At 47.5% G+C, this 18,308-nt stretch overlaps 1 protein-coding gene across 3 annotated transcripts in view; it reads left to right on the plus strand.

The window, feature by feature from the left end:
- LOC144120446 (Na(+)/citrate cotransporter-like) overlaps nucleotides 1-12,243 on the plus strand; it is a 35,432-nt gene extending 23,189 nt beyond the window's left edge. For all 3 annotated transcript variants that reach the window (XM_077652845.1, XM_077652844.1, XM_077652846.1), the window contains 3 exons: nucleotides 1,333-1,494; nucleotides 3,582-3,719; nucleotides 11,905-12,243. In XM_077652845.1, the coding sequence (XP_077508971.1) occupies nucleotides 1,333-1,494; nucleotides 3,582-3,719; nucleotides 11,905-12,120 (516 nt within the window). In that variant the 3' untranslated portion in view covers nucleotides 12,121-12,243. The remainder of the gene's footprint in view (nucleotides 1-1,332; nucleotides 1,495-3,581; nucleotides 3,720-11,904) is intronic.
- Nucleotides 12,244-18,308: the final 6,065 nt, after the last annotated feature.

Here is an 18,308-nt window from a genome sequence, read left to right on the forward strand (position 1 = left end):
AATCCAGGTCCCTCCACTACGACGCCCCTCATTGTACATGTGTTGCTTTGGGACGTTAAACACAATATACCGATGCATTAATCTTTCAGGTCACTGCATGTGGCCCCCTTCGAGGAATGAAGACTTCTCTTGCGGCTTTTTAGGGTAACAGCTCCAGAAAAAAGTGATCGCATTGCCTTCGTTTTAAACATAAGACCATGAAACTATTTCAAAGCACACTTATCCACATTAAAAAAGCAACGGTTTTACAGTAGGTAATGAACGGAAAAAAGAGGCGGCCAGCGAGAAATTTTAATTGGGGAGACCGCATTGGCCTTCATTTAATTTATAAAGTTGAATACAGAGAGAGATAAAAACATTTATTTAAGCAAACGAAGAATTTACTGGAGCTGGGTGGTAGGTGCCCCTAGACAAGGGCTCCAATGGCGCAAGCTCACTTGCGGACAAGCTTGATGATACACGGCTGCGAAATGACGACGCTTTAAGGCGCGATTCCGCTCTGTAATACGCGTGGGGGCGCAATATTTAGCTCCGGCTTTCACAGCACGATATAACGACTGTGTAAGTTCGCCGCGTTGTAAAGTTGCGCAGTGCACCGTTTAGCAATCTGTGCAGCTGAAGAGGTGCGGTAGTCGGGTGATCTTTTCTGCTTTGTGAAGCAGGGGTTGATGACATTCGCTGGACGATCTACTCTTGTAGCTTATGTTATTCCCGTGCTAATTTTGTAGGTTATCCAGGCTGCTGACGTTGCACGCGGGACCAGTGGCAAATATGTTATAGGGCTGTTCTTGCAATATTAAGAGCCCCGGAGTCTCATCCGAATATGTTCACCCATGTGAACATATTCTTTCAAGAACTGCAACCTGTCAAGAGCGCAAGATTACGCACCTGTGTTGTTTTTTAGTTTTTTTTTCAGGAGCGTCGCCATTTCAAGGTCGTGTATCCTCTATTCGCTTATTATCACCTTTTGTTATTCGTGAAGAGCCACCGCGGTGGCTCAGTGGCTATGGTGCTCGACTGCCGGCTAGAATGACGCGGTTTCGATCCCGGCCGCGGCGGTCGCAATTCTATGGAGGTGAAATGCTAGAGACCAGTGTACTGTGCGATGTCAGAGCACTTTAAAGAACCCCAGGCGGTCGAAATTATCCGGAGCCCTCCACTACGGCGTCTCTTATAGTCTGAGTTGCTCTGGAAAGTTGAATCCCATAGACCAAAACCCTATTCGTGAAGAATTTGCGCACGTTACCCAATGATAATTATCAAGCTATGCATGCTTATGAGGTCAGCGTCTTGCCCTCATTGCCAGTGGTGTCGCCCACTTTCATGCTTTAGCAATCCGGCCTGTCGGGGCTTCTGGTCGAGCGTCTCAAGGGCCTCGAGGTTCTGCCAGAAGTGCTGACTGTACTGCTCCTCTGTTTCGCCGCATCCATGCTGACGGAAGTGACCAGCAACGCTGCGGTCAGTTCCATTCTTCTGCCTGTCGTCTGCCGAACGGTGAGTATAAAATAACCACGCGAACCAAATCGCCCAATAGCGATCATGTGCTTGGGGCGCATAGAGGTGGGCCTGTCATTAGCATTGTTAAAACAAGCAAGTGAAGCGCGTAACTTTACCATTTCGCCATTTAACTACTACAGTGTTATAAAATCTCTGCGCAGTTTGAGGGCACTCAGTGTGGGCAGTCATTTGGAAACAAACGTGCATACCTGTAGAATACGCTTGGTTCCCACAACAGTGTTACCTGTTTTGCCTTCTATACAAATGAAATGACGCCACCGTCAGTTTCGGCACAGAGACTGGCAAGGTGTTACTTGCTCACGACATGCCTTTGCAGCGGCAACCTACGTTAAGCATGTTGCATATGGTGCATTTATATCCACAATGTTCGCACATTGATGATGAGAAGTAAAGTAATCTGGGAGCTAACACAAACGTCGAAAACTGGCGCAGAATTCAAGCCAAAATGTGCTCAAAACCTGTTAGGCTTTGAGGGATATGTATGGATTTGAGCGCTTGGCACAAAATGACCGTGTTATGACGCGCGCATGACAGTATGCACGGGTTTGCTCATCACATACGAGCGAGAGCGCTCTGTTCTGGGCTTCCTTGACAGCCATTCCCTCTGGAACCTAGTCGCACAGGCGTGACACGGAACTATGCAGCAGTTGACAGATGATCACTCGCAAAGACCCGGCGAAGTGTCACAAGCGAAAGAATAAGGGGTGACGAGGAGGGTCTACATGGTGGAAACCACAGCGTTCGGCGGCCGCACTATATACCAGGTGCTTCGCGGATGCACGCGACTAAAACCGCGCGCATGCGCAGAGCGCACAGTGATGTCCATCAAATCGCGTCACACCCGTGGCGAACGTGCCACGTGACCATGTCTGGCCAGCCCTCACCGGAGCACCGCTGCGTGGGCGTGGCGGAGACTGTCACGTGGCACGTGCGCCACGGGTGTGACGCGATATGATGGACATCACTGTCCGCTCTGCGCAGGCGCGCGATTTTTTAATCGCCCGAGAAATGGCTAAACAAAGTTTGTTTAGCCCCTGTGGCAGTGATAACTGCGTTTTAAAAATTCTAAAAACTGACAAGGCTATTACGACGACCTGCTACAAATCTCGAATTTAAACCAGGCTTCTATCGGTGGTAGTTATAAAGTTAGCTGTCAGAATTTAGTTAATCACTTTAAAAGTTAACATGATTCGCCTGTTTTCAGATATCCACCAGCACTGGTATTACTATCTCGCAAAAAGCTTTTTATTTTAACGTCAAAAAATCACATTTTTGAAAATTAGTGGCGCGTTTACCTGAAACCCGTGGTATATGAGGCCGTGACAATTCTCATTTTCATAACGCCTCACTGGTGGCGCTCTGGAAGGAAAGCGCTTCCGCCTTTATTTCGCTGAACAGAGCTGCGGATGGCGAGCAGCTGCCAACGAACACTTCCATCACTTTTACTGGCTTTCGAACTGTATGTCTACCTCCAAGGTATTGACAAGTTTAACTGTCGCAGCACGCGCTATCACACAGTGATTAAAAAATAAAACAAGGAAAACATAATTACTCTTCGACAGGATTCGTGGCTCTCAGTCATAGCTATCTAAGGAAGAAGAATGTGAGAATAGAATTCCCTTCTGTCTTTTTTCTTTAATAATATTTCTTTGGCGGTGCTTCCATCTTCCCCCTGCTGTCACATAATGAAACGCGAGCACGGTACAGGAGCACCTCACTATACCCGTTTTCGAGCTCCCATGGTGATAGAAGACTCGGCGTAATATCACAATACTCGGCGCAATTTCCGAAATTGCGCGAGAAGTTTAAGCAAACAATTATTTCAAGTTTATACTTGCTGTCTCTGTCATCAAATTTGCCATTATATTTCATTCGCTAATATTAAAAAAAAAACTTCTTGTCAACTCAGGAGAAGCAGCTTTCGTTGCGGGGGAAAATTGGCATCCTATTGTAAGATGGGATAATTACGCATGCGCAATAATGCGAAATGTGCGGCATATCTAATCGCCCCGGAAACAGTGCGCTGTGCAGCTGAAAACAGCGCGATGCTTCCTTGGTCGCAGGCAATCGCGAGGGGTGTGCACCCATTGTACTTCGCCATCCCGGTGACCATCGGCTGCTCCTTCTCCTTCATGCTTCCCGCGGCCACGCCGCCCAACGCCATCGTCTACGATCTCGGAAAGCTGCGCATACCCGACATGGTGAGCTCTCTCTCCCCGTTACACGAGCTGCACAGCTTGTCTTGTTAAGCGATGGAGTGTTTGCCAGCAAGGAGCACTAGCTGCCGTGGAAGATGGCCGCGATCGTTGTGGCTTTGTAGGGAGAAGAGCGTGTCGCACAAAATTAAAAATTGATCGACATTTTCAGGCAAGTCAAGATTCCGCCAAATACTTGCTCACCCGTCAGATCGGCACGCCATGAGAGGCGTTGCCGGCTTGTTGGAGGCAGATGAAGAAAACGAAAAAAAGGTTCGCGTAATTTTGCGGTTGTTATCACGGGACAGTCACAAGATGGGAGGGGCTTCAGTTTAGCTCATTAAGAATATTTGAGTTGGTGCATGTGAACTGAATATTTAACAACGGTTTTCGTGTCAGACCAGTCATGCATGACCTTTACAAGGGCACCACTCAAAGTAAAGCACGAAGGTGACACCGCACGACGAACTTCGTGCAGCTGAGTCACTGTGAAGTCAGAGTCATTACACTGATGATGGCCGACATCATCAGTGTAATGACACGCCCACGCTTCGACATCCTGTGTCAAGAGAGAGAAATGCGCCGCCGCTGACGAGACATCGCTGAAAAACCCAGCTTAAAGCAGGATTGGTCGGGAAACGATTCCTTCCGAAAGAAAAACCGCTTGCTCAGCGAAAGTCAATATGCAAAAAGACGCAAAGAGAACGCTGGTGGCTCCATCTGTGGAAAGGAATGAGCACCAGCTGCTGCGTGCAGGATACTCGGCCGGCTCGGCGGACACCATGTTTGCGAATGGCGGCGCACCACTTCGCAGTGCAGTGTTCGTGCGGACCTTCTCTGCTGATATTATTAGTGAATAAAATGCTCGCTGTACTTTAAAAACCCCGTCCTGAAAAAAATAATGTGCATTAGCTCAGCTAATCCAGGATACACAAAGCGAAAGATGTCGGCGTTCACTGTGTTCATTGGCGTTGGCGTTGACAATGTTCTAGACGGCGATGGCTTTGAGCAAAAGAATGGCGCATAACTGGCTCCCTGGATATGCGGACGCCTCATTGGTGCTTTGACACATGTGGCGGTGGTGAGAGAGAGATGTGGCCTGAATGCATTAGCGCTGACAGCGTTGTGGCTGCCATGCGGCACTGCAGCAATATCTAGGCCGCAAAGCATTTGTTATATTTCGCTCACCACAAGCAACGCACTATTTTGTGTCGGGGATGCAGGCAGCGCAAAAAAGAGCGCTAGCTTTGGCAGCGTTGCACATGATGTTTGAAACGGAGTATAGCTGGGCCGCAGCGTTCATTTGGTGATCAATCTCTCGAGTTCAACCGTTACCTGCATGTCACCTCCCAGGGTGGCAGGGAGGGCGCGTTGCTTATCCAGTGTGCGGAACGCAATCAAAGCAGGCTTTTGCAGTTGGACACCAACGCCACGTACATCAATGCGAGATTGAGGTCTCCACTGACTCACGGAGCCGGTTGTGCGCCTTTCCTTTCGTGAAAATGAACGGCCTTTGCAAAGTTGCTAACACCAATGAACTCTATGAACGCCGTCGGCTCACTTGTTTTGTTTGGTTTTTGAGGAAAGGAAATGGCACACTAACCGTCTCACATATCTCGGTGGACACCCGAACGGCGCCGTAAAGGAAGGGATAAAGGAGGGAGGGAATAATAATAATAATAATAATAATAATAATAATAATAATAATAATAATAATAATAATAATAATAATAATAATAATTGGTTTTTGGGGGAAAGGAAATGGCGCAGTATCTGTCTCATATATCGTTGGACACCTGAACCGCGCCGTAAGGGAAGGGATAAAGGAGGGAGTGAAAGAAGAAAGGAAGAAGAGGTGCCGTCGTGGAGGGCTCCGGAATAATTTCGACCACATGGGGATCTTTAACGTGCACTGACATCGCACAGCACACGGGCGCCTTAGCGTTTTTCCTCCATAAAAACGCAGCCGCCGCGGTCGGGTTCGAACCCGGGAACTCCGGATCAGTAGGGAGGGAAAGAAGAGAAAATTGACAGTTGCATTTTGAGGAAAAGCGCGGCGCTGCGCAGTGGCGGAACACCTGTGGTTCGGTGCTATTAGTGGCGCATGCCCAGTAGTGACTAGGGAGCGAGAGATAGAGAAATATCCGCGGCGAGGCGCGCGTTGTGACGTCATGTGCCTCCTCGGAGCACCGCCACGGCGAAATCGCAAGTTCGCCGCCAGTAAAGCTTTCGCTTTAAAAATTGGTTTTTGGAGAAAGGAAATGGCGCAGTATCTGTCCCACGCATCTCGGCAGACGTTCGAACCGCGCCGTAAGGGAAGGGATAAAGGAGGGAGTGAAAGAAGAAAGGAAGACAGAGGTGCCGTAGTGGAGGGCTCCGGAATAATTTCGACCATCTGGGGATCTTTAACGTGCACTGACATCGCACAGTACACGGGCGGCTTTTGCGTTTCGCCTCCATCGAAACGCGGCCGCCGCGGTTGGGTTCGAACCCGGGAACTGCGGATCAGTAGCCGAGCGCTCTGACCACTGAGCCACCGCGGCGGATACCGTCCTGAACTACCTTTTCAATTATTGCAATAACTGTTTAAAAAAAGTCACAACAGTGAGAGAAGAAAGGAAGTGAGAGAAGAAAGAAAAATGTGCCGTCTCTGGAATAATTCCGACCACCTGGGGATCTTTAACTGGCGATGCGGTGATCCGTGAATTTTATGTTGGACGAAGCCAGTCTTCCGGGTTCGAACCCGACCGCGGCGGCTGCGTTTTTATGGAGGAAAAACGCTAAGGCGCCCGTGTGCTGTGCGATGTCAGTGCACGTTAAAGATCCCCAGGTGGTCGAAATTATTCCGGAGCCCTCCACTACGGCACCTTTTTCTTCCTTTCTTCTTTCAATCCCTCCTTTATCCCTTCCCTTACGGCGCGGTTCAGGTGTCCAACGATATATGAGACAGATACTGCGCCATTTCCTTTCCCCCAAAAACCAATTATTATTATTATTATTATTATTAAGCCAGTCTTTGGCTGTTTGTTTTCGAATCCGCAATGTGTACATTGTCCATATAGTGTGCTTGATTTTATTCTGATTGTTGTTTTGGTAGAATTTTTGCTAAAGTCAGGCAATTACTAAAAAATAAAAAAAGCAGTCGCAGCGGAGTGGAAGCGTCCCCGTCTCGCATGCCGGAGGCCCGAGTTCAATTCCCACCTACAGCACGTTTCTTCTTTTTTTTATTAATTGAGACCCCTTGAAGGTCATATCTGCACTGTTAAGGACACAACGAAGTCGGCGCCGCTGTACTAGTAAGTCCTTCGCTTTAACAAAGAATTGGAGGGAACTCTTAAGCTCCGCCTTAAAGGTATGGCGGTATTGGCGCACTGCCGCGGGTAAGCAATGCGCCACTGGCCTGCGATGGCAGGTGCTGCCGCGGGTGGGGTTTGCGCGAGCCACGTTGCTCTTCCCGAACAAACTCTCGCAACCAATCAGTAATTAAACTGCCACCTGCCACGGTGCGCAGTTTGCTCGCAATCAGGTGGACAGGTTGTAATGACGCCTCAAGGTCAAGTGAGCATAGATGGCCCACCTGCCTCCTAGGCTGCTTCTTTGGGAATTTTTTCGCGGACTTTTCGCTCACGGTCAACGACGCCGGATTTCCTGCGACACGAACTCCTTAACGCTATCGCGTTCATACATAAGTACTGGCAATCGCAACAAAATTTGATTTGAAGAGATTCTTGAACGTATCCCAAGCATCCCGAGCTTCCTGCTTCATTGTGTCTTCCTGTGTCGGAAACAATCTCCAGGCACATCAGAACCACCGACCGCTCAGGGACTATAGAAGAAACTTATAGCGCAGTATTAAAAACGCTAGCAAATTTTACCACAGAGCCGGTATACTAGTTAGCAGGCGGGTCATTATGCTGTATGGTCTCTTGGATGGCCGTTGGAAAAAATGACATGGACGGAGGTGGCTACGCAAAGCTATAGATGTGCGAGAAAAACCTTGAAGGTATACTTAACGAAGTACGCCATCACAAACGCGAGACCGTACAGCTGTTTCTGCGCAGGCTTTTCAAAAATAAAACGTTAAAGATTGCGATTAACTGCGCGTCAAATGCCGCTTTAACGGTCGTATGTTTTTATTACTGCGCCCAGTTTAGAAGCCATATTTCATATACTACAACGTTTCTGCTATTTAATAATAGGAATGCGAGCGTTTCAGCTTCTTTTTTTTTTTTTTTTGGAAGCGATGTTTATTGCCTCAGGGCATAAAAATTATGAATTGAGAGTTGAGTCAGATGCTTAAATAAATGAAAAAATCTGTGCTGATATAGTGAAATCAAGTAGTGGGCGATGATATGGGCCCTGTATCCAGGCAATACAGGAATCCGGAATGTCCGGTGAAAGCCCCACCGCCGCCAGGTGCCGAATTCTCGTCGGCACCAGCGCCGGGCAAACCCACGGGGGAGGGTTACCGCACGCGGAGGGATTAGAGCACGTGTGCGGCGCCGGCGGTGTTCCTTTCTTGTTGAAAGGAGGGTGGTGTCATCCAGAGTGAGGACTCGAGGCAAAGACGGGGTTGGGGTCGAAAGGCGGGTCGCAGAATCTGTGCGGCTTTGTGCGCTAAGGAGGTCACGCGAGGCCCACTCAATACGGATTTGCTGCGGGATGCGTGCCGCTAGACGATGGATGTCTTGGCAGATTTCTGGGGTGCGACTGACTCGTCGCAGTAGGCGTGTGACGTGAAGGGCGTCGGTGCGAATGACAATGCGGGCCGTAGGTAGCATGGGAACGGCGGCCACAGAGCAAAGTGCCTCTTGAACCGCAAGCATCTCCGCACAGGAGGAAGGAGGTTCTGAGAGGCGAAACCTTGACGTTTTGTTCAGGGAAGGCTTGCAAGGACAGGAAACTGCCGTTGTTGTTTCGCAGGCCTGGATGCTTGCGTCAACGTATATAACGATGAAGCCATGGGGCAAATTGGCGTCTTGCTCTGTAATTCGGTCGCGAAATGACGATGCCGCGAGGGTAGATGATGGCCGACGTAGATCAGTTGGTTTGTTGTCGCTTAGCTGCACAAAACGCCAGGGAGGAAGAACTGGCGGGGGCGGCTGTAGAATGGAGTGCGATGAAGCATATGCCCTGAGTGCACACGTTGTGTGTGTAAGGTTTGACTTTAGGCGGCGAGCATCGCGTCGTTGCAGCACCAGCTCAGCTAGTGTATTCAGCTGCGCATGTTCTTGGAGCGCCACGATCGGGGTAATGCGGGGAAGGCAAGTGATGACCCTCATTGCCTCTCGATTAACAGCTTCTAGACGATCCCATTGAGCCCTCGTCAAATGCTGGAATTTGGCTTGGTAAACGAGGCGCGGTTGCACAACCGCCCGCACCAACTGTCGTGCAACATGAGAGCGGGCTCCGCCTGTTTTAGGAGCAATGCGGCTAATCAGACCCAACGCCTGAATTGCTTGCTTGTTAGCCCGAGAAAGCCAAGCAGTACCTGTTCCTGACTCCTGAATTGTCAAGCCCAATATTTTTAGCGTCGAACTTTCTTGAATTGGAGTTCCAGATAGATGGAGACGAACTGGTGTTGCAGCGAGTTTACGGCGCTCCCAGCGATTGGCGACTGACACGAACGTGGTTTTGCTCACTGAAAGCTGCAGACCAATTGAAGAAGCAAAAGTCGACGTAATATCTATGACTGATTGTAGGCCTGCTGCTTGAGTCATCAGGTCGTTGTGAGTGCTCCACACGGTTATGTCATCAGCATACAATAATAACTTAATCTCAGAGACATCATGTAAGTGCCAAGCAAGGGGGATAAAACCAATATTAAAAAATGTTGGCGATAACACCGATCCCTGGGGAACGCCGCGAAGAGGCAAAAATGGTCCGACGCCCTCACCACTGAGGCGTATGGCAAAGTGTCGGCCTGCAAGGAAGGATTTAACAAAATTGCGCACTCTAACGGGGAAATGCAGCATGTCAAGCGATTCCAGGATGGCAGCATGACTGATATTACCGTACGCCTTTTCAACGTCCATGGCCAATACAGTACGTACATTGTGGCTGTTTAGGGTAGAACTGCTGACGCCAAGACAGCCAGTCTATCTTCTGTACCTATGGACGTACGAAAGCTAATTTGTGCGGGATGGTAGAAACCATGGCGCTCAGGCCACCACGACAGTCGTGTGGCAGACATTTTTTCGGTAAGCTTGCATAATGTTGGCGTGAGCGATATAGGCCGGAAATTTCTTAGGTCTGTCAGCGGCTTCCCCGGCTTTGGTATGGGAATCACAATAGCCCATTTCCAGGTTTCTGGTACGATGCCTTCTATCCATGCCTTGTTAATGGTGGCGAGGAGTTGAGGCAGTACAGCGGAACATAAGTTCTTGTAAACCTCGTACGGAATGGAGTCAGGACCGGGCGCAGTCTTCCGACGGGCCTCGTCTATTGCTGCAAGCAACTCGGGCATTGAAAATGGGCTTGCAATTCCCTCGGCGTCGGCTGTAGATGGGAGCTTATCGACATATGCTGAAATGGCAGCCAAGGGGGCTCCTATGACCCTTGGAGGCAACACATCATACTTGGGGAAAAACTTCCGCGCTGCCTCTCTGGCGAAATCATCCGACGCTCAATTTTGCTCACTCTATCAGACACTCCATTTTTGCTTGATAAATTAAACCATTATGGAATCCGCGGTCTCCCCTTGAAGTTAATAAATAGCTATCTTTCAAACAAGATACAGTTTGTCTCAGTAAATGACTTCATATCTAGTGAACAACAAATTATTGCGGCCGTCCCGCAAGGAAGCATTCTCGGACCATTACTTTTTATTTTGTATATAAATGACACAACCCACATTTGTCCCGGCATTAACCTAGTCATATATGTGGATGACACGAGTATCTTTATCCTATCAGCTTGTGAAACTGATTTAATAATGAGAGCGAATAGTGTGTTAGGAAAGCTTGATACCTGGACAAGCAATAACCATCTAAACATAAACACTAAAAAAACAAAGGCAGTGATTCTTAGTCCAAAGGGCAGACGCATTAGCTTTAAGCATGATATCACCTTTAGAAATTGTAAAATAGATATTGTTCCATGTGTTAAGGTGTTGGGTGTTTATTTTTCAGAGAACCTACATTGGGATGATCATGTAAATAACTTATTGCAGAAGCTAAGCTCGGTCACTGGAATACTAAGTCACCACCGTTACTGCCTTCCACAATCAGTAAAACTAATGATATATAATGCTCTCTTTGTGTCCTCTCTACATTACTGCTTTTTAGTATGGGGCACCACTACCACGACCAATTTAAACAAGCTGTTAAAACTACAAAAAAGAATCTTACGCATAATTGCAAATCTAAAATACACAGAATCGTCTGCCCCTCTCTTTAAACAGTTCGACGTGCACCAAGCACATGCTTTATACCGTTATATACTGTCTCGCGTGTTCTATTTCAGCGCAAAACACTCGGTATCTTTCCTTTTGGATGTCGCAGGATTGACGCAAAATGATCTGCCATATCCCACAAGAAACACAGAATACTGGAAAATCTCAAAATGCCGCACCAATTATGGTACACAAATGCTCCAGAATACTGTACCGAGGCTTCTAAACGATTACAATAGACAAGGCACTGATCTTGTGAAATAACCCTGTCTGAGTTTAAACAGCTATTTACAAACTGATTGTCATCATGGATGTTTCTATTGTTTTTTGTGCATACAAGTATGTCCTTCATAGATCATCTATGTATAATCGGTATAATCTGTATAATCTCTGTGTATATAATCTCTCTGTATAATCTCTGCATAATCTTTCTATGTTTGAGAATGCTCACATACAAGTAGCATAAGACTGTAATCTTTTTTTGTTGATGAGTTTATGCTTTCCGCTGCAACTGTATTTGGGGGCCAGGGACCCCTAAAGCCGTCGTAGAACGGCTTCTACCTTGGCCTCCTGTACACTCTGGTGTATGAATAAAATATGAATGAATGAATGAATGAATGAATGAATGAATGAATGAATGAATGAATGAATGAGCTCAGTTAGCTGCGAAGCATGCTGTGGCCGCTGCGTCAGAACGAAGGAAAGAAAGTGCCGCGTGCAATATGAGGCCTCGCTTTCTGCTGTTCAAAGCCCCCCTCCCCCGTGTTTATTTATTCTCTTTCTGCTTCCATCCTGCAGGCGAAGCCGGGGCTGATGATGAACATGCTGTGCTCCCTGGTGGAAACCGCCATGATTCATGCCCTGGGCGTTTACGTTTTCGGCCTGCAATCATTTCCCGATTGGGCGAGAGACAAGGAACTCTCCTCGGTCAGGCCCTTGCTGAACGCCACTGAGAGCCCGATGCTGACGTCGACCTCATCATCTCTGAATTACTCCAACTTATTTTCTTCCTGACGGAACGTGCTGTCACATGAAAGAAGAACATACCCGAGAAAAATCCGTTTTTGTGTGCGCTATCGTGCCAAGGGTCCGCTGTTACATCATAACAAAACAAACAAACAAACAAACAAAAATACATAACAGCTATCCTGGACGTCTGTCGTCTACCCCCCTCTGGTGGCGCTTAGTGTGGCGGCCTCCGTACAACTTGCTGAAAGGTCGCCTGTGATCGCTGGTGACACAGAAACTCTCATATTTACGAGCGTGTTGAAACTGGCGGTTTATAGTAGTGATCCGAGATTGGTTCTGTGGAACATATGAAATTTATTTCCCTGCTCGCACGGTTTAAAAATGGTTTTTATGGATCTGCTGTGCGGTAAAGCACAGGGTCTTTTTTGTTTAGTTTAATTCCAATTTTTCGCCCATTCGTGCTCTTATGTTTGTGGCAAAAGAAAAGTTACCTTTATAGCTGAATTCTTGTCGGAATCCTAAATTACCCGACTGACTTGCCGAGGCCGCTGAGCGAAGCATAGATATAGGCTTGTCGATATTTGCTGCACACGAAGGTCGGAGAAACCTGCAACCCAACAAGTAAGGGGTCATTGACAAAGTCTGCTCGCAATGTTGGAGCTCTTATGCAATCGAGCCAGGATATCTCAAAATTTCGAATTACTGGCTATACCGAACACATGAATTATTCTCTTGAAAATCCTGTGTTAAAATATACGAAGCTTGTGCTGTATATCGAACTGTAATTTCGGCCGTATATCGAACTGCGCGCCGCGCCCTTATAAGCGGTGCTTCGGTCAGTTTTCGCGCACACTTCGTAATAACGCTTGAGCTATGAGCGTGGTGTTCGTGCCTGAGGGTAGCCTTCCATCTTTTTCACTCTTCTTAGACGCCACACTGACGTCATGCGGTGAAGCCAACCTACCTGGAGCTTGGAGGCGTGCGTCGCTCGCTTCGCTGCCAACCGTAACAACCGCACCTTAATTGCAATGAGCGATTGCTGTATTTATAGTGTACTCGTAACAGGGCTAGACATCTTGTGATAGCTATTGCCGAGTCATGAAGAGACGTCCGCTCGAGCATCAGTGCGAAGCAGGCTAGGCCTAGCAAAGTCTGGCCAGCGGTGTGCTGCCAGCATGACGGCGGGCGGCATGTCGCTGTAAGAAGAGCCTTACTAACGTCGGTGCAATGTATTCTTGCCTCTAGGTTGCAGATAAGTTTATCTATTGCCCTTTTTATGCATCCAATTATCGATAAGTCGAACTGTGTCGCGATCTCCTTCGAGTTAGATATATACCCGGGTTCGATTGTACTAATAGCTCAAAATAAACAAGGGGCGGGAAGGAAGTTTCAGTTCACTAGCTGTCCAACGTTCCGACAAGTAAAGCTGACTAAAATATGGTAACCGGTCTGAGGCCGCCCTTTCACGCCTGTTTCATTTTGTGCTCTCATGGATTTCATCTTCACTGCCCTCGTTCTGCCCTGAAGCACTCTACCGGACATCCTGGACAAAAACTTTGCACTTCACGGGGTTTTTACGAGAAGTTTCCATGGCATACGCACAGAATAAAAATGCAGCCAAGGCGAAACACCAGCGTCGTAAGCACAAACAAGAAGAAACAAAGCGAAGATCACAGGAAATAAAAAAAATTACTAAACTAATGGACAAAGATACTGAAATTTGGCTAACACACGACTTGTTCTTACGAATGGTGCTTTTTGTTCCGTAAATAAAGCATCTGCCACTCTCTTTGTGCGTAAATTTTTTTTTTGTCCCATTGCACCGCGGCAAATAGCCATCCCCGCAGGGACAGCCCAACAACTCACTCCGCTCGATCCATGTCAAGGGCGCCGGACGGTGCAGTGGATGTGCGTGGACAGCCGCGAAAAAATAAAAAAAGAGACTCAGGGAACGGTGCGCTGACAGACAGTTCTCTACTTGTGTCCGCATGATGATGCCAATCCAGATGAATGAACGTGCAAAAGATTGATGATCATGAGGAAAAAATAAATGAATGATGCAATATTCCATGAAGAATGATGCCGTCACACCGTTAGTGTATTTAAAAAAATAGCATAATTAGGGAGAATTAGTTTTTAATAAAGTTGAAAGAACGAAACGAACACCTCTGACGTCATAACTAATTAGCGTGACTAATTGAGTGAATTAGTGAGTCACGTGACACGATGATTTGCAAAAATGAACTTAATGTGGCAAGGTGATGACGTCATGCAAAAGTCACATGACAAAGACTTTTGAAGAAAAATGAGTCACGTGTCAAGGTAATAACGTCACGCCACAGGATGACGCAATATTTATAGAGTGACGACGTCACACACGAGATGAGTCATAAACGCTGCCACGTGCAGACAGAGAGGAAGAATGATGGAAAGAGACGCTCCGCGGAAGGGGGGGGGGGGGGGGGCAAACAGCGTCCGCCGTAGCGACGGCGCCGGTTTGAGCACCAGATATCACAAGTGCAGACGAAATCTACCAGGAAGAAAGAAAAGGAAAGTGCACAGGCCTGCTCACTGGCTTTAGCCGGGCCACAATCGGTACCACGAGCAGATAGTAGGAGAGTTGAAAGATGGGATAGAAAGACAGGATAGTAAAGACGCGCTAAAGACAAGGCCGATCCCGGAGGTAGTGCAATACCGGGCCAACCGGTGGCGGGAGAGAAACATCCTTCACACTCTCCGCCACATTTACAAAAATAAGTCCAATTGGACCCGTAACAGATATTCTACGGGGTCCGGACATTCGCTTGTCAGACGAAATCTCAGCGATGCAGCGATGTCTTTCACTGCTTAACCTCAATGTGCTTGCAGTATTCCCGAAGAAATTCACCAAATTTTTGAACAAACCGTTATATATATATAATTAGTTTTTGGGGAAAGGAAATGGCGCAGTATCTGTCTCATATATCTTTGGACACCTGAACTGCACCGTAAGGGAAGGGATAAAGGAGGGAGTGAAAGAAGAAAGGAAGAGAGAGGTGCCGTAGTGGAGGACTCCGGAATAATTTCGACCACCTGGGGATCTTTAACGTGCACTGACATCGCACAGCACACGTGCGCCTTGGCGTTTGAACAACCGTTCGCCGTACAGCATTCTGGGTGGTGTCGTAGCATTTCTCTTTGCACATAGCTTACATGTTGGGGGTTGTTGGGGGTAAGTTGGGGGTTAGTTTGTGACACGGATTTGGACCAATCACATATGCACCTTAAATTGCGTTCTTTCTGAGACTACATTTTCCCTTAAGGTGCGGTTCAGCTGTCCACTGAGATGTCGAGATGTGAAGTTGGAGCCTAGCTTGCGACAGGGGTTCGGACCGATGACATATGCACGTACAGTTGCAAGCTTTAAAGCGTGGTTGAGGTACCCACCGAGATGTCGAGAATTTGAGGGCTACTGCTTCCTTTCCTCAAAAACCTTTCCTTTCCTCCAAACACAATAATAATAATAATTGGTTTTTGGGGAAAGGAAATGGCGCAGTATCTGTCTCATATATCTTTGGACACCTGAACCGCGCCGTAAGGGAAGGGATAAAGGAGGGATTGAAAGAAGAAAGGGTGCCGTAGTGGAGGGCTCCGGAATAATTTCGACCACCTGGGGATCTTTAACGTGCACTGACATCGCACAGCACACGGGCGCCTTAGCTTTCGCATTCCTGCACGTAAGCAGACTGAAGTGCCGTCAGAATTTTTATTTAATAAGAACAGTTTAGTTGAGATATGCCAGAAAGATCAAGACTGACTCGACAATTTTTGGGGGGTGAAGTCGATGGTGTTCGACGTGCAGCGCTTTTGTCAGGTTGTGGCTCTGAACGACCCCTCGATTAGGTCGCCGCCGCGCTTTTCAGAGCCAGCAGATAAGAAGCAGTGAACTAGCTAATTCGGGAGAATTGAGTTGTTAACATTAAAATGTACCTAAATAAAAGCCAGTCGCTTAGCGATACACCCATATTTAGTTCTATATTTTTTGTGGATTATGTATGCGAGCGTGATAATATTTCTCATACACGGGCAGCCATGTTCGCGAGCTCATTGTTCGCATGTGTCGCACACACGCACTACAATAAAAGACATTGAGCTCCTTTGCCATCGCGATGCATTTTTGGTCATTTGCGCTCCGGATATGCATGCTTTTCATTCTCTAAATCAAGTACAGTTTTAGTACCGTAGAAAAAGCAAGTCCGACGTCATCCTTTATAATGACGTACGAAGTCTGCGGATTCGGACCTGTTCGAATCTGCACGTCAGGAACTACAGCTAGGCTTCGCTTCAAAGAACATTTGGGTATATACTTCATCCGGGAAAGCACAGATGGGAGGAAAGAGGGATAGATGCAATGAAAGTTTGCAGCAAACCACGAGGTGAGCTGCTATCTCAGTTCACGTTGGAGACAGGCGAGATTTTTTTTTTTCCCGGCTCTATATCATGGTAGTACGGTGACACTTAATGACGTCGCACTAGGCGGGAAAGACTAGGGGCAGTAGAATACAATAAAATCCCAGTCCTGAGAAATGGGAGGTATCAGAACTGAGCCGAGCACAGATTACAGATTACATGTAGAGATTGCCGCACCTGCACCACGGGACCCTGATAGCGGCTTTATTGCGCCATATCGCTACTGAGGCTGAGTGTTCTCCAGTAATCATCTCCACAGTTTTCTAGTCTACTGCAACCTTGTTCCTTCCCTCCATACTTTTTCTCATCTCTTCAACGAAGCAAGCAAAGTCGTTGCACAGTGCGAGCCATATTTGGAGTGGTGCGCCCTTCCCTTTTTTTTTTTTGCTTGTCGCAGGCGGCGATGCACTTGCCAATCCTAAGTATTTCAGCGCAATGTTGCATTAAGTCAGCGTTTATTATTGGAACGGAAACCCTGTCTTCAGCAGCGCTGGCTTGTATTTAAGAACTGGAGTATTCGATCAGGACCAACGAAAGCGCGTTATCTATAATATAACAATTTAGCAAAAAGCCTTCATTCATTAAGATTTTTTTTTTGCCAGCCGCACAGACCGTTCTTTTTTTAATTCCAGACAGATTTTTGAAAGCGCTAAAGTAAGTCCAGTCATTTTGTCCGGCATATTTACATATATTAGGCTGCGACGAGGTGGGCGGATTTATTTACAGGATGAACGGGGAAATGGAGGAAGAGTGAACAGCTGCATGCATCGTCAGGTGCCGCAGCAAAGTCCTCGCGCTCTCTGACCACTTTCTCTTCTGCTTGCAGTGCATCGCGGCCTCGCACCTGTCCTTGAGCCAGGCCATGTTTGACTACAAACGAGTTAACGAGACCTACTACGATGGCAGCATGCGATTTCTGCACCAGCTGATACGACAAACAGCCGAAGAAAAGGAAAATGAATCAGCAGTGTGGCACCGCAGCCAAGTCCGCCCAAGCGATTCCAAAGAAACAACAAAAACAAACAACATGATGCAACTTCACAAGGATTCAGAGGTAGCTGCAGAAAACAATATGACCCTGCTGACAATCGATATAACCAGACCCAGAACTGAAAGGTTCGGTTTAGCATTCACGGGGGTTATATTGAGGACATATAGATATGGGCTTGTATTGCTAGGTGCGCGCCTGCTGTTAATATTACAAAACAATTACAAACAGCCGACGCGGACGTGGAAATTCATGTGGCCATTATCCGCACGATAGGTGCAGAGTGGGGCATTCAAGAATGCCATTCGGGAGCAGTTCGATGCCATTGCCTGGATGGGCTCCTTTGAGAGGGGGGGGGGGGGGGGGGGGGCATTTGCCCCATTCGTTCTTGAGTTTTATCCAGGCAGACGACTCCTGTTTCATTATAGTTTCTCTCTCCGACTATAGCCGTCCAGTATTATTGATACAGGCCAACCAGTAATCTTTCGGGCTTACAAGCATAGTTGGAGCCGCAATCGTGCGACTGCAGTTTTTATGGAAGAAAAGGAATCAAAAAGGCAAAACACAGAAAACCACAACATAAAAGGGGAGGGAGGGGTTTACAGTTCTGTGCTAGGGGTGGGGGGGGGGGGGGCATTTGCCCCATTCGTTCTTGAGTTTTATCCAGGCAGACGACTCCTGTTTCATTATAGTTTCTCTCTCCGACTATAGCCGTCCAGTATTTTTGATACAGGCCAACCAGTAATCTTTCGGGCTTACAAGCATAGTTGGAGCCGCAATCGTGCGACTGCAGTTT

Source organism: Amblyomma americanum, chromosome 2 (genome assembly GCF_052857255.1).
Source record: "Amblyomma americanum isolate KBUSLIRL-KWMA chromosome 2, ASM5285725v1, whole genome shotgun sequence".
Lineage (NCBI taxonomy): Eukaryota > Metazoa > Arthropoda > Arachnida > Ixodida > Ixodidae > Amblyomma > Amblyomma americanum.